The sequence below is a fragment of the Panthera leo genome, chromosome E1 (assembly GCF_018350215.1).
Source record: "Panthera leo isolate Ple1 chromosome E1, P.leo_Ple1_pat1.1, whole genome shotgun sequence".
Taxonomy (NCBI): domain Eukaryota; kingdom Metazoa; phylum Chordata; class Mammalia; order Carnivora; family Felidae; genus Panthera; species Panthera leo.
In genome coordinates this window covers 55,717,152-55,733,376 of record NC_056692.1, presented here as the reverse complement: position 1 = coordinate 55,733,376, position 16,225 = coordinate 55,717,152, and the positions used below count along the sequence as shown (strand labels likewise).

The 16,225-nt window shown below is 46.9% G+C and overlaps 1 protein-coding gene and 1 long non-coding RNA gene across 7 annotated transcripts in view; both read right to left on the bottom strand.

The window, feature by feature from the left end:
- The window catches only part of UNK (unk zinc finger), a 33,649-nt gene that overhangs the window by 9,446 nt on the left and 7,978 nt on the right, over positions 1 to 16,225 (bottom strand). For 5 of the 6 annotated variants that reach the window (XM_042917068.1, XM_042917067.1, XM_042917064.1 and 2 more), the window contains 6 exons: positions 4,584 to 4,793; positions 3,561 to 3,737; positions 3,292 to 3,422; positions 2,695 to 2,830; positions 1,987 to 2,104; positions 942 to 1,026 (listed from right to left, as the gene is read on the bottom strand). In XM_042917068.1, the coding sequence (XP_042773002.1) occupies positions 942 to 1,026; positions 1,987 to 2,104; positions 2,695 to 2,830; positions 3,292 to 3,422; positions 3,561 to 3,737; positions 4,584 to 4,793 (857 nt within the window). Of the gene's footprint in view, positions 1 to 941; positions 1,027 to 1,986; positions 2,105 to 2,694; positions 2,831 to 3,291; positions 3,423 to 3,560; positions 3,738 to 4,583; positions 4,794 to 5,635; positions 5,702 to 16,225 lie in introns of those variants that run through there. The other variant, XM_042917065.1, reaches the window with a different exon arrangement.
- On the bottom strand, positions 10,459 to 12,049 carry LOC122207195. Its single transcript, XR_006196708.1, has 2 exons — positions 11,928 to 12,049; positions 10,459 to 11,838 (listed from the first exon to the last, which is right to left on the bottom strand). It is a non-coding gene; the product is annotated as an uncharacterized LOC122207195 (long non-coding RNA).

Here is a 16,225-nt window from a genome sequence, read left to right as displayed (position 1 = left end):
CAAAGCCTGAGCCATTAATTATTTCCCTGTGTTGCCTCAATAGGTGGTCCCAGTTGCCCATGGCTGGCGACGATCTCTGTGCCAAGAATATTCCCCTTCCTAGGGCCCTCAGCTTATTTTTGACCCTAATCCCAGAGATAAGGCCTGAGCCTGAGAAGACGTTAAGGACAACCAGAGCAGCGGTTTGTGGTTGACAAGGGTTCCAACTTGAGCTCCAGCTCTAAGATGGGTATTGGCGGTCTAGACTGCCGTGCGAGAACTGAGTGCCTCGCTATCCAGTAGCTATGAGCCACATGTGGCTAGCAAGCACTCACAACAGTGAGTTGTGTTGTGAGTGAGGGCTGAACTGAAATGTGCTGCAGTTATTCAATTACACAACAGATTTCAAAGACTTAGTTTGGACCGAAAAAAAAAAAAAAAAGTAAAATATCTTGATTTTTTACAGTAATTATTTTTGAAATGATATTTTACACTGGGTTAAGTAAAGGGACGTTAACATTAATTTAACCTATTTCTTTTGCCTTTTTTTTTTTTTTTTTAAACATGGTTACTAGATCTAAAATGACACAAGAAGGGCTGCATTACATTTTGATCAGACAGCCCTGCTCTCAGCAGGACAGAGTGCCATGTTCAATTGGGGATGTCTGCCATGGATGGGGCATGGGGTGGCTGCTGAGATCTGCCTAGTTGGCTCTGGAAGGGTGCTTCATTCTGCCTGTGATTGTGAGTGCCCGACCAGGGACCTGGTCCTGCTCTGTCTCACGACCTTGGAAGCTCCAGGGCTTTAAGGCCAGTTCCGGGGTGTGTGTGCAGGGGGGACTGGAACCTCCAGCAAGGACAGAGCCTGTTGCTGGCTGGCAGATGAGAAGCCACTCCTCTGACTGAGCCTGAGCAGAGCGTGAGGGGAGGAGAGGGTGGAGAGGGGAATGGGAACAGCATACGTTCTACGTGGGCAAAGGCGCAGAAAGGTCCTCGGGGACAGCTGCCCGACTGCTGCATGTCGTTGCACTTGGTGGATTTATAGATCTGGAGGGCAGAGCAGAGGCACATCAGGCTTAGGCAGAGAGGGACAGGCAGGCATGGGTGCCTTCAACATGGGAGGGTTAGCTTAGTAATCTCTTTTCTCCTCCCCATTCCACACCACTTCCCTAACTCTCTCCCTACTGACTTCTGACTCAAACTCCTGAAGCAGATACAACCACCCTCATGCTAAGGACAGCCCCCCCTTCTGGGGTCACAGGTTCAACCAGCCCTGCTTAGGCCCTCACAAAGGGATCTTCTCTATGCTGCTTCCCCACTCAGGGTCTTGGCCAGGGCTGTGACCTCCGGATGTCTCTTGGGACATTAAGGGAGCCAAGATCAGAGGCAGCATCCCTCTACCTACGTGTACCCTGGGTTGGGATCTACATCTACCTTTCCACCTTGCTGTCTGCAACCCGTACAAGGTGGCCTCTGCCCATATGTCTATGCCTCCATGAACCCATGGGCAGGGACAGCATGTGCCTCTATGTACCCTATTCCAGATCCTGGCACACTGACATGGCTCAAGGCTACACCGTGGGGCCAGTGGGCTGGGTTGCCGGTACCAGAGACTCTGATCTGAAACACATCAGCTGGAAGGGGCTTTCTTATTTTTTTTAAATCTTGAGGTCATTGGAGTCTAAGCACCATGAGTGGTGCCAAGTCCAGAATGGCCAGGTAACTATGCCCAGTCCCTGACGCTCCCTGACAGGAGGCCCGGGGTGAGGGGAAGAAACAAAATTGGGAGCAAGGGGGCTGCTTGGTGATCGTGGGCTCAGAACAAGGCAAGTTACCCAATTAGGATTCAGGGCTCCTCAAGCACTGCCTAGGGAGGCCTGGATGGTGTCAGCGTGATATCTGCCCACACCTGCCCAGACCTTCTTTTCCTTTTTCCTGGCTTCCCAAAGAGGGTATGTTAAGCCACCCACAGTTCTCAAAGGGCCCAGCCCCTGCTCCAAGGCGCACCTCCGGGTGGAACTGCTGCTCCGTGCGGGTGTGGCAGTACTGGCAGGCATCTCCATTCTCACACTTGCCGGGGTCTCCCCACTCATCCCCGTGTTTCACGTTCGGACATGGAGATGACCTGGTCCAAGGAGATGGTGGGGTCAGAGGGATGCCAGAGAGGGAGACACTGGGATCTGGGGAATGCCAACTAGATGCCTGTTAAAGGCTCCTCTCTGGTCTCCCTGCTTCACAGGGCCAGGCTCACAAAGAGAAAAGAGGAACTCCAGAGTGAGAACCTTAGTGGGGCCAGAAGCCAGGCTCTGCTTCTCTGGAGCAGTACGGCCGTATCAGCAAGAACACTGTTTGGTCCCCTTCTGCTGGGTCCTCGTGTCAGGTATTCTGCAGCCCCAGGAGAGCCAGGCTATAGCCAGAACCATACTCTCCAGACCATGGCTTATCCCCAGCAATCACCCCTCAGAATCAGAAGTGGAGGGGCCTTAGAGATCATCTGACCCAAGTACCTCATTTCGTGGCAAAAGAGGATCCCAGTGGACTCGCCACCATTCAGCTGTCCTCACTATTCCCTCCCTTTGTACTTGGGTCCTGCGATTCTGTAATCCCTAGGGCTGGTCTCCCTGCCTCGCTGTGAACACAGTGGAAGCAGCTCCCGCCATGATCCCTTCCCTGCCACCCCTCCCTCCCACGGCTGGCCTGCTTGGGCCAAAGGACCTGTATTTGTGTTTCCGGGGGCTCCGCCGCCGGTCCTTGCTGTTGTGGTAGTAGGGACAGGCATAACCCTGGCGGCACAACCGCGGGGGCTTCTTGCACGGCTCCGTCTTATAGTTCCCCAACACATAGGCAGTTTCTACACAGGGAGCCAGAGGCAGGGGTCAGGCAGATGTAGCAGGAGAAGGGGAAGGAGAAGCCACATGGGAAGGGGCCCAGGAGCTCAGGCCACCTCCTCATGTGCCAACACCAAGACTGAGACCCAGGAGAGAGGTAAGAACCATCCCTTACTGGAGATGCAGCACACAGGGTAAAAAAGGGCACTCTCAGGAGGGTCAAGAACACGTGTGTATGTATATGTAAATATTCTTAAGTACACACATGGGAAAGTCCCCTGAAGAATTTGGGGAGCACTGAAGTGATGAGAGGAAGGCAAGGTATATCTAGGGAAACTCCCCAGAGGTGCCCCCAAGTGACTGGACTGTGGCTGGATATAAGGTGGGATAAAAGGGCGGTAGTGGGCCAAATCCTTAGGGCAACTATGGGCAGGAGAAAAGAGAGGACAGGAGGAGGCATGGCCACTTGTGGGACCACCTTTACCTTGCCACCGAGGCTCCTCACTGAGGATTTTTTCTATCATGGCGTGGCTTGCAGCCCCAGCCGTCTGGCCTTCTATGCTGCCCTCTACTGTGGTCTGGCCGTTCTGCAAGGCCTCCATGGCCTGGAGCTCTCTGGGAGGAAAGGCGAGCAGGGAGGAGGCATGAGGGGAAGAGCAGAGTGCCAGCCCTGCCCTCCATCTGTGGGACTCATCGGGTCAGCGGCCAGGCCTCCAGCCAGGCCCCCACCCCAGCCCACAGCTATCAGCCCACCTGATGTCGTAGACAGGGGAGCGGAGGTCATGGGGCCCGTGGGCGAAAGCGCAGTGCAGGCCGTTTTTGGTGCAGTTGCCTTTTGAGTCTGTCTCGTGGATACAGATTCCAGTTTTGTAGTAACGCAAGTGGTACCTGCGCTCAGTGTCCCCTGTGGTCCTGTGCAGGAATGGGCACCTGAAACGTTGGGAGGAGGGGGCTCACTCACCTTTGCCCCTACAGCCTGGGAGATCAGTCCCCGCCCTTCCCCACCACCCAGGTGGTGCACGGATAGCAGGTTGAGGAGGCCAGCAGCAGTGAGCTCTGCTGACGTAACAGAACCACCGTCCCACCATCTGTTGGATGCTGTAGCCCTCAGGGCCCAGAATTCCCACTTCAGCCTGCTCAGCAAGTCCTCCCACAAGTCCTCTCAAAGACTGAGTACGGTCAGGCCCTGGGCTGACTTGAATGAAGTTCCAGAGGGGGGACACTCCTGGGACAGCAAGTGCTGGCTGGATCCGCAGAGGTCCACAGAGAAACAGTCTGCTCACAGCATGGGCACACCCTCTCCTGCCCCAGGGCTATATTAGGCCGGGGCCGGAGGAGGGGGAACAAGACCTGGACCTCTGGGAGAAGAAGTGCAGGGGCAGTTCAGTGGTCTGTACCCATAGACCCCCAACAGTGCTTCCCGTTACCGCCTCTGCAAGGTTCAAACAAGCAGGGTCAACAAGCGTCCCCTCTGTGAGGTCCTCAGGTTTGCCCTTTCTATACTTCTGCTTAGCAGAAGAGAAGCCTGTGTAGGGTTTCTGAAAAGTGGGTAAAGAAGGGGCCTCCCCCAGGGGATGGCAAGTTCTGAGCCCAGGTCCAGGCCACAGGAAGGTGTGCCACGATGCAGCAGTCTCCCCAGAAGCAGCCTAATGGCTGGCTTCTCAGACTCTGCCTGGCCTATTCTGAGGGCACCTGACCCAGGAGACATGAGGCTCCTCTGAGGGCAGGCGGCGGGGGGGGGGAGGGTTGAGGGGGAAAGAGGCGGGGGACACTCACTCGTCGCCCTCCGGGCAGAGGCCCGTAGCCTCGTCGTACTTGGTGCAGTAGACGTCGGGGCTGTAGTTGAAGGTGCCGTCCCGACGGCGGATGGACCGGCGACGTCGCTGGTTCACGAAGTGCCAGTGGAAGCAGGTGTAGGGCCGGTGCTGAGTGCATTTGTGTTGCACAAAGAGTGGGCACTGCTCCGTGCGGAATTCCTTCAGGTACCTGCAGGGAGAGCCCCCACGTAGGGTGGGCCAGGAGCAGAGACTTAAGACCCCTGCTTCCCAGCAACAAGTTAGCCACCAAGTTCTCTGAGGGCCCTACTCTGGGGTGCTAGTTCCATTAGGACACCAAAAAAAGGCCCAGAGCTAAGGGTGGACCTTAGTGTCCAGATCCTTCCCAGTACCCAGGTCCCAAGGCAGCCTGAAGAGCAGGAATCATAGGCCACAAGGGCCCTCAGCAGTCAGCTGTCTGCCGGGTTGCCAGCGGAGGGCTTAATCAGTGGCTTAGTTCTCTGAGGCTTCTAAGACCAAACCACCGATCGCAGGCAAAGGGCTGCAAACAAGAACACGGGGGGCCTCTCCCAAACTTCCTGCAGGGTCCTCTGTGCCCAGGTCTGCCTGCCGATCCCTGGAGGTCTCACCCTGTCCCAGGAGTGGGGCTGGGGCTCCAGGCTGAGGGCTGGGGGGGCTGATGCTTTGGAGCTGAAAGCCCAAGTCACGGAGTGTTCCCTCTAAGCTACTGAGTCAGAAAACTACTGTCCTGTCTGCCTACCTTCTCTCAGAGACACTTCCTAGCGCTACACAGGTGTCTGTGAAAGAGCTCCTTTTTACAGCAGCATCTGAAGAGACTCCCCCTCTCAGCCTTGCCTGCCCCCAGTACTCTCATACCTGAGCACCTGCAGCAGATGGGGCTGTTTACATCCTAACCTGGGGATCCGGGGGCACTGTCCTTTGGGCCTCCTCCCAACCTTTGTCCCTCTCCTCTGCTTTTCACGTAATGGCCAAGACATCCCAACACATCACCCTCCCAGGCACTACCCAGTGGAGGGCCCCAGACCCACTTACCCCCTTACAGAACATGCCATCCATCTGTGCTTTGCTCACTCTATGTATCCAGGTGAAGGGTTTCTTAGGCTTGGGGGCCTCTACCTGGGGCGGGGGGGGGGGGAGGGGGAGGCACTGGGGGCAGACAGCGCAGTTTTCTTTATTCGTTCCCTCAAGCCCTAACAATGCAGGCAATAAATGACCTGATAAGGGGCACATGATGCCAGCGAAGAGGATGGTTCCAGAAGGCACAGAAGACTGTGTGCAGAAGAGGGCATGGAGTGAGGAACAACCTGACCTGAAGCAACTGTCCAGGCCTGGAGTAGCGCCTGAAGCTAGAAGGCACCAGATGAAGGCGAGAGGGTCCAGCCCAGGTCTTTGGCTCAGGCCAGGACACCCGGGGCCTTACTTGTCTGGGCATACGGAAGGTGTAGGGACAGGTAAGTTGAGGGCTGAGATTTTCCAGATAGGTTTTCTTTGATGCTTTAATGAAATGTGCTGAAAAATCCACTCAGCCTTAAAGTGTGAAATGTCCAGGTGTATGTATTGGGCCAGGGGAAGCTGGAACTGGGTACTCCCTGAGGAACATGAGGATTTAAGGGGCAGTAAAAATTCGGAAGAGAGTCTGCTGTTCATTTAGCACATATCTAATGAGCATCCAGTTGGTACAGGCATGCTGGTAGGCACTGGGGACACCAATGAAGAACCAGGTCCTTGTCAGCCCATACTTTTATGGGAGAGACATACAAGTAACAGGCAGAATCAATCAAGTGTGGAAAAGGTTATGAGGGAGGTTTGCTGAGGGTTCTTTGGGAACCCAGAGCACGGGGCCCAGGCTGGGACAGAGAAAGGGAAACGGGGAGGTGTTGGTGGATGAAGAATGTGGGCAGGGCGTTTTAGGCAAAGGGCTAAGTGTGAGCTCAGAAAGAGGATGTCTGGGTCCAAGAGCTCCAGGCACATTTGTGGGATGTGAGAAGATGGGACAGGAACTGGAAAGGGGAAAGGAGGATAAGGTGAGGTGTGGGAGGAGCCAAATTGCAGGGACATCATCTCTGGGCCCCAGGGACATTGTGGGACACCAGGCAGAAACCTGGAAGTCTCCCGAGGGCCTGATGTTCTCCTGTCCCTTTTGGCATTGGAACACAAGATCTTTCTTCCTACCTGGTTGGACAGAAAGCGGCACCTCATGCTGCACACATGTCCCAAAACCTGGCCTGAGTTGGGACACCCATCCTCCAAATGACTAGGCTGATCCCTCCTGGACAGCACATAGTCTATCTGACTCTGGACTCACTAGGAGACCAACTCAGGAGGTGACAGATGGAAAATGGGAGAAGAGGAAGCAGAGTCTAGGGCCAGGAGCAGAGAAGAGTGAAGGTGGTTAGGAGTGTCAGATTAAACACAGGACACCCATCTAAATCGTATTTCAGATAAGCCAAATTATTTCACAGGGCATAGTTATACTAAAAATGTATCCATTATCTGAAATTCCAGTCTAACATCCTGTATTTTTATTTGCTTAATCTGGCAACCCTGAGTGGTGCCTGTCTGCTTGGTATATCAGTGCCTCAGCGAAAAACCAGGGAGGCAGCCAGGGGAAGGACTCTAAGATGTGGTCACCCTGACTTTGGGCATAGTCTGTCCTCTTTGAGAAAAGAGTCCTGGCAAGACTGCTTGCTTGGGGCAGTCACGTCCACAGTGTCACACACAGAAGCCACGGCTCCACAAGGGCTCTCAGCCTGGCAGGGATGCCACAGAGGACAGATACGGAAGCAACAAATAACCTTTTAAGTCATAGGCCAGGGACTTGGTACCTTTTAATAAACTAGTCTCTTTGCTCCCAGCCTCTCCCCTGTCCAAGTTAAGCTACACAGCACTCATTATATTCTTCAGAGAGCACAAACTTAATTCTCACTTTGTTAAAAGCCTTTAGTTTCCCCCAGTAGCCCTGGATAAACACCAACTATTCAGCCTGGCATTCCAAGCTCTATACATCTGGCCCAATATTTTTTCCCAGCCATAGTTCCCTTGATTACTCTCCATTCCCCTGCTAAAACTGGAGTCCTTGGTGTCTTGCAAATAGATCTTTAATTTCCCTGCCTTTGTTCATGTCCCCTTCCTTACCTGTAGAAATCTTTCAAGGTTGAATTCAACGGTAAGAAACCTGATGTCACCACCTCCATGCCACCCTCCTTGACTTCCACCTATCCTCCCCATTCTGCCCATATCCCCAGCTAAAAGTTATACTCTCTGTTTTGCCAACATTTTCTCTAGATACTTTTGTAGCCTTTATCCTGCATTGCATATTAACAACGTGTGTATTTTTCTCTACTATTTTTTTCTTCTATTAGATTATAAAATCCTTGACAGCAAGTAAAAGCTAAGTACAGTTTGCTGAATGAATACAAGAAATGAGGTCACAGAAAGAGAAAAGCCCACAAAACAATAGCAACAGCTTTGGGATGCTGCCAGCAGGCAAAGCATTGAGAGCGGAAAGCCTAATCCTATGCCCTCGTGCAAAGTATCACACTGCAGGAAACCCATAACTCAGCAGACAGGGCAGTTTCCTGCAGAAAAGCCCCTCGTGAGAAGGGGCCGAGTGACAAGATTTAGTGCTGGCAGAGAGTCCACCTTCAACCAACTACAATCAGAGGAGAGAAATTTTTAACCTTTTGCTAAAGTCATCAATGGAACTGTACTACCTGCTACCTAAGAACTAAAACGTTTGGTCAGAACTTCCCACTCTCCCTCTCCCACTCTGACCCTGTGCTAACCGGCAATGCAGTACCCAGAAAGCAAGGAGAAAACCACTTAGAGATCACTTTTCTATTTTCATGGATTAAAATGAAACAAATTTTCAGTGGAAATGCTTAACTATCGCTGTTAAGTACCCATCCATCTCATCTTAAAGGTTTGAAAGGACAAATCTAAGAAACGAAATATGTTGAAACTTACTCTTTAATTCAACTGGTTCTCAGGAAACCCAAGAAGTCCTGGGATCTAACGGAGGAAGGCAGACACACCAACTACTCACTCCCCCCACTCCCATCCAAGCTCTGAGGAGGGTACAAGGCCCCCAAGACTCAATTCTTCACACTCTCACCTCCCAGGAAGACCTCCACTCAAGGGTAAAAGCAGTAACATAGAATAGTTCCTAACTGCAAGGCCTCAACGAGCTGCTACTACGGCCAGAATGAATCCAGAAACCACACAGGCCTTGGGGAAGTAAGAGCTCTGAGACAAAGTCATGCCTTCAACTGGTAGAAGGATCAACAAAGCTTGGAGGGACACACAAATGGTCAGAGCTTCACCTTTCCTAAACAGTGCCTTCCTATGTGCCCAATTGGGAACTAAGCTTAAATAAAAGCTATCTTTCACTTCTTTTCAGGACATCGCATTAATTATCCTCGTTATGGTTTATTTATACATGTAAAAAAAATATGATGAAAGTCACATGCCCACCTACAAAAAATTTGGAAAGTGGAGAAAAGGCAAAAATTGCCCTTAATCCCATCAATAAAAATGTTAGCCTTTTGGTAATAAATTTTCTCTATTTTTACAGATTTAGTCATTATGTATCTACCATACTGTTAAACTGCTTTACACAACTATTCTTTTCTCTAAAAGCTTTCATTTAAAAAAAAAAAAAAGTTTTTTTTGCTTTTGTTATTTTTTAGTGTCTATTCATCTTTGGGAGAGCATGAGTGGGAAAGGGGCAAAGAGAGAAGAGGGCAGAGGATCTGAAGTGGGATCCATGCTGATAGCTGCAAGCCCGATGTGGGACTTGAATTCACAAACCATGAGATCATGACCTGAGATAAAATCAGACGCTCAACTGACTGAGCCACCCAGGCACCCCAAGTTTTATTTTTTAAGTAGGCTCCATGCCCAGCACGGAGCCCAATGCAGGGCTTGAACTCACGACCCTGAGATCATGACCTGAGATCAAGAGTTAGATGCTCAACCAACTGAACCATTCAGGTGCCCCTAAAATCTTTTAAAATCAAATATGTGTATCCACTTAAAAAAAAAAAAAATTAAATACTGGGGCACCTGAGTGGCTCAGACGGTTAAGCCTCCGACTTTGGCTCAGGTCATGATCTCTTGGTTAGTGAATGTGAGCCTCACACTGGGCTCTGTGCTGACAGCTCAGAGTTTGGAGCCTGCTTCGGATTCTGTGTCTCCCTCTCTGCCCCTACCCCGCTTGTGCATGTGCTCTCTCTCAAATATAAACATTAAAAATTTTTTGAAAATCAAATACTTTCAAGGCTTACTGGATTATTTTCATTTTCCAAAATTCTAAATAACAGAAAAAAAGCAGGCTATTGGAAATCTAAATTTAATCACTTGCCCCACTAAGTGATAGCACATGAGGGATTAACAAGACGTTATATCACTCTAAAGGAGGTGATGAATCGAGCGCTAAACTGCTACCAGTTCAATTTCTAACTAAACTTTAAATCCTATTCAAAGTTTCCTCATTTAATAGATTTATCAATTTGGGTGTTTCACTCTCTTCTGGGGAGAAGTGTGAGGAAGAATTAATCTGAATACACCAAAAACTATCAGAGGTGACAGAAAGAATATAAGTTTAGAGGCAATGGGGAGAAACGAGCTGCTGTTCTAATCCAAACCTAGTCCCCCACTGCTTGTAGAACAGCGTGTTTGTGGTCTCACTGACTCTACCTGCCTACTGCCACTGACCTGCTCCCTTCCCCAACAACAAACCAGACTCTAGAGCAGGATCAATGAACTTTTTCTGTAAAGGACTAGATATAGCAAGTATTTTAGACTCCGAAGGCCAAGAGGCCAAATCGAGGATATTATGAACTAACGCAACGAGAGAAAAAACAAAACTTCCATTTTTATTGATGAAATTCAAAATATAATAGTTGGCTACAATAAAGGTCTAATAAGACCAGATTTTGGGGGGTGGGTGGAATAATATTTGTAAAGTTAAGGGTCCCTCGCATCAAATTGGTTATAAATGTTCCTCTGCTAATGCAGATTCTGTAATAAGATTTTATATATTTCACCTCTGAAAACGTCTTTTCACATAGATAGGTATGGCCAAATGCTGTTATCCTTCCACAAGCATGATTTTAATTGAGCATATCCTTCTCTTAGAAGACACTTGTAGGATTATATTGGAGTCTTGATATTTGCCTTTTAATCGCTTCCATTTGAAGGTTTGGTGTAAACTCCTTAGTTGCACAGGTAAATGGATTTTGAAATACGAAATTTCTTTTGCATTCACACCGAGCTGCAAAATCAGTTAGAACTGTAGTTTTTCTTTAGAAATCATATCCACAGGAACTTTGTGTAGGAATGTAGATCTTGCCTTTGTTTCAACTTCTGATAGTACACAGGAAGTATATAAAGTAACTGGACGTGACTCAAACATTAGTAGTCGATATGACTGAACTACAATTTAAGGTTTGCAAACAAGCTGTTTGCCCTGTAATTTTAGGTTGAATTCATTAAAAAACCTTATCCAGTCTGCAGCAAAAGCCAATTTCCAAAGCTATTCAGTGTTCAGTAGTTGAGAATGATTCTTCTCATTCAGGAAAGTTTCGATGTCAGCCCTGAACTCAGAAAATTACAAGAAAACTTCACCACTGCTGAGCCATCAAACTATTGTGTGGTAGGGCATCAGAATATTCAGTTTCTGACAGAAATTCATGGAATTGATCATGGTGAAGTCCACAAGAGGGAGTGAAGTTCACTGCTGATTCTAATGGTTCAGTAACACATGATAGATTCAAGTATTTCTCCCCAAAGTACCTGATGAATAACATAATGAATAACCAACCACAGGCTTTAAACACCTTACAATTTCATAAGCTTTGCAAATTTGTCCAGTGAGGTTTTTTTCTGCTCCACAATATTCTTACCACCATCAGTTGTAACAGATATTAGCAGATCATACTTCAGGTTGTCCTCAGTTTTTTGAAAATATTCTCAGCTGTCGTTGTTTTAAATAGACTATTCATTGATGCTAATTCTTCAGTCACTTCAAACGAGACATTGACTCCATGAAGAAACCAAGAGTAACAGTAGGATCTGTTGACTCATCTAGAGCCAAGGAAAACCACGTGAAATCATTTGCCTTGTTTTTTGACTACTGATACTGCTCCCAAGGACTTCAACATTTTGAGAAATTGTTCTTGTCGAAAGGCTAACACTTTTAAACAAGTTTGTTTTCTCTAGACATATTTCTTCAGCTGCTGCAATCAAACACAATTTAATTAATTCAATATTGGTAAATGGCTTCCCTTGCTTAGCTAATAAATGAGCCACTCGGGAAACTTACTTCAGTTGTAGCCTCATTTTCATTTTTGTGAAGAAATGCTGCTGTAATGAAACAGTCCCTTTAAAATTTCTTTTTTTAATGTTTATTTATTTTTGAGAGAGAGAGAGACAGAGAGACAGAGAGACAGAGAGAGACACAGAGTGAGCAGGGGAGGGGCAGGGAGAGACAGAGGAAGACACAGAATCTGAAGCAGGCTCCAGGCTCCAAGCTGTCAGCACAGAGCCTGACGTGGGGCTCAAACTCACGAACTGTGAGATCATGACTTGAGCCGAAGCCAGATGCTTAGCTGACTAAGCCACCCAGGTGCCTCAGTCCCTTTAAAATTTCTAATTTTTCTATTGTTTCTCAGCCTTTTGGCTAAGATCAAGTGTAAAATTTCTAATTTTTCTGACCATTGCCTTTCTTTGAGTTGGGATTATTTTGACAACTATTTAGTCTGGTAATGTTAATGGATGGGTCCTTTTCAGCACAGCCTTTTTATTTTTTTAATTTCTACACCCAACATGAGGCTCGAACTCACAACCCAGAGATCAAGAGTTGCATGCTCCAATGACTGAGCCAGCCAGGCACCCCAGCACAGCTTTTATTAAAGACAGCTTTGCCACCTAGTTTGATAACAAAATAATTCACACTCTACTGTGCCCTAAAGACATGACATTCAAAGTCCATTTTTCTCTTCCTCTTGTTCTGACATAATTGGTAGGCACTGGTAATAAAGAATAAATAAAACATTTTGATATGCTGATACACCCAGTACTGGAAACGCTGTCAAGTTATAACTGTTGTCACTGCAACCTATAGTACACGGAACAGAAACGCCAAGCAAGGAGAGTGCCACATATGGTCTCTGTCACACTGCTGAATCTTGCAGCGTAAAAGCAGCCATAAACAATACGTAAACCAATAAGGAGAGGGTTCCATTAAAGCTTTATGGACACTGAAATTTGAATTTCATGTAATTTTCATGTGTCATGAAATATTCTTTTTCAACAATTAAAAATGTAAAACACATTCTTAGCTCACAGGCCATACAGAGGCAGGTGGCAGGCTGGATGTGGCAAACGAGTCGTAGTTTGCCAAGCTCTGCTCAAGAGTTGGAATTCCCCAACACACCATAACCCTCCCCTCACATCTCGATACTTTTGAGCATATTACTCCCGGTGTCTGGATCACCTTTTTGGCTTCTCCTCCACGTGAGGAGGGTTCCCTGCCCCTGCCCACAGGTGTTAATCACCTTCCTTCCATGTTTCCACTGCAATGTATGAATACAGCCCATATAGCCCCCACCATAGCTGTTTGTAGCCATGTCTACTCATCTCTGCACCTCTGCAAGCTGGCTCACAGCAAGCGTTCCAGATATGTCTGTCTATCCAAGAAAAAGCCAAGCTGTAAAGCACCACAAATGGTACAAGTTTGGTCCATAGCAGCTATATTCTAAACCCGACAAAACCAAGAGAAGCAATTCCGATCTCTGATTTACATGCTTCTCCTGGCAATTAAGGAACCAGTAACTTCTCTAGCTACCTTCCCCACAATGTCTGTACAGCCTTGTTCTTCACCCTGAACACTAATTTTGAGATCAGCCTCACATGCAGACTAGAAAAGCAACCAGTGGGATGGCTTGCCCTGTAATTCCTAGGAATGTGTGGAGCTCGCTAGAGATGCATTAAATCCTTTTTTTGTTTCCTCCAAAAACTAAGGGGTATTATGATGACTATTTGGCAAAAACTGGGTACTTAACTAAAGATTTATTCAGAAAAATAATAGAAGTAGATCACCAGACTATAACAGGGGGGAAAAAAACTAGAAGGAAAAATACATCCAGTATTATTGATTTTAAGGGTTACCTGGACTCTTTATTGAATGGGGATTGCTTTTAGAATAAAAAATTTATTTTTTAAAATTTTTTTTTTTTTTTTTAATGTTTATTTATTTTTGAGACAGAGAGAGACAGAGCATGAACGGGGGAGGGTCAGAGAGAGGGAGACACAGAATCCGAAACAGGCTCCAGGCTCTGAGCTGTCAGCACAGAGCCTGACGCGGGGCTCGAACCCACAGACCGCGAGATCGTGACCTGAGCCGAAGTCGGCCGCTTAACCGACTGAGCCACCCAGGCGCCCCTAGAATAAAAAATTTAAAAAAAGCTTTTGGAAATGTAACCCATCATATTAATGACAACTTGACAATCTATCCTGACCCCAAATTAAATCAAAGATGTTGCTAATAAGCCAGAAGACTTCCTTTAAGTTAAAAGTGAACTGTGGTAAATATTTTTGCAAAGTAAATCACTATTTGAATGTCATCCAGTTTATGATGTGCAGAACCTGATTTGGACACATATGCAAAGTGGTTAGATTTGAGTAAAACTGCAAATAAAATAGTGACAGCCTCTGGAGAAGCAACAGAGGAGATGGTGCAGGGAGACCAGATTTGCTAAAGACTTGATAAAGCTCAATATCCAGAGTGAACAACAACATGTGAGCCAAACAAAAAGGGGGCGACAAGCCAAAGACTGAGCCAACAGAAGAAACTCCAGACACTGCCACGCACACCCCAACCTGGAGGGCCACGAGGAAGCACTTGGTCCTGGAGAGCCCACTACTCTCCTGGCCAGTCAGATGACTGTTCATAAGCCTCACATGGGGAATGTGATACGCACACATTTCTAATGAGCCACAAATATTCGTCTTTATTACAGCCAGTCTCCTAAACACTGAATTGCATCTTTTTCTTTTTTTTAATTTTTTTTTTTTAAACATTTATTTATTTTTGAGACAGAAAGAGACAAAGCATGAACGGGGGAGGGTCAGAGAGAGAGGGAGACACAGAATCTGAAACAGGCTCCAGGCTCTGAGCAGTCAGCACAGAGCCCGACGCGGGGCTCGAACCCACGGACAGTGAGATCGTGACCTGAGCCAAAGTCGGGACGCTTAACCGGCTGAGCCACATAGGCGCCCCGAATTGCATCTTTTTCAAGCAACATACAAGCTTTACCATACAAACAGAATCTTAACAAAAAAAAAAAAAAAAGAGTATTGAAGAAGAGGACCATTGTTTGCAAGTAAGCTCTATGCCCAATGTGGGGCTCGAACTCAGGACTCTGAGATCAAGAGTCACATGCTCTACTGACTAAGCCAGCCAGGCACCTTGTTCTTTAACATTCTTTACTGAAATCTAACCACAAAGTGATAGGATTCTGCAACTAACAAAGGAAAGAAAAAACAAAAATATCGCCAGTCATTGTCAAATAGTACACTGTAGTATGCAAAGCCTCAAATGATACTCATCTGTAATATAGTTTCCATATTAATATTACCCCTACCCATACAGAATTCCTAAAAAATTTTAGTCATAGAGGTCATAGACCACAGCTTACCAGAATTCTTCATTTTTAAGTTTGAGAATAAAATATTTAATTCCAAGGTGAATACCTTAAGAGTTGTTAAGCAGATTAAGAATCCTAAATTACTATCCAAATATGCATACGATCATACACACACACACACACACATTTTACAATTTGCTGCAAATCTTTAATTTTTGAAGAGCTTAAGTACTAACAGTTCTAGATTAAGTGTTTATAAGGATATATATACACATTCTGTTCTGACACCAAACATAACCCAGAAACCATACAACCATGTAACAATAACTTTACCAGTGGGAGCTGCCAGAAAAAGGCTTTTAAAAAACAAGACCAAATAAAGCTAAAACTTGGTTGGCAAATATTTGGACAATTCTGAGAAAGCACTATACGGCTACAGACATTTGGTTTCCAAATCTGAAATGATCCTGGTTTAAAACATTATTCAGGCAAATAAAGTGTCTGATGAATTTCTGAGTGTGTCTGAACGTTCAATGTAGGCTTTTGATTCTATACCTGGCTTTTAGCCAGAGCAGATATCGTAGGACCTCAGAGCCAGTATGACCCCTCCTAGATACAACAGAACTGTCCTAACATACAGAAACATACACAGGAGCCTACAATACAAGTGCTACAGGCACTTAAGCAAGCAAACGCTTTGGTTCCCAGGTGAGGGAACCATTCACAGGTAAATAGTTGCAGCCCATTCTTCATTGGGAAAGGTCTGACACCAGTGAGCCATCCTGGCCCCAAGAATTAACATGAATGATACAACGTTGGTGTGCAACTAGTCCTACATGTCCCTGCTTCCTAGGATTGTCTCCTTGGCCTAAAGATTTTGGAACTGGTAAAAAAAAACTGAGGAGAGAAAGTTCATGGAAGGTTCACTCACATCACTGATTCTGTAGAATATATGTGAGGAGTACTGGAAACC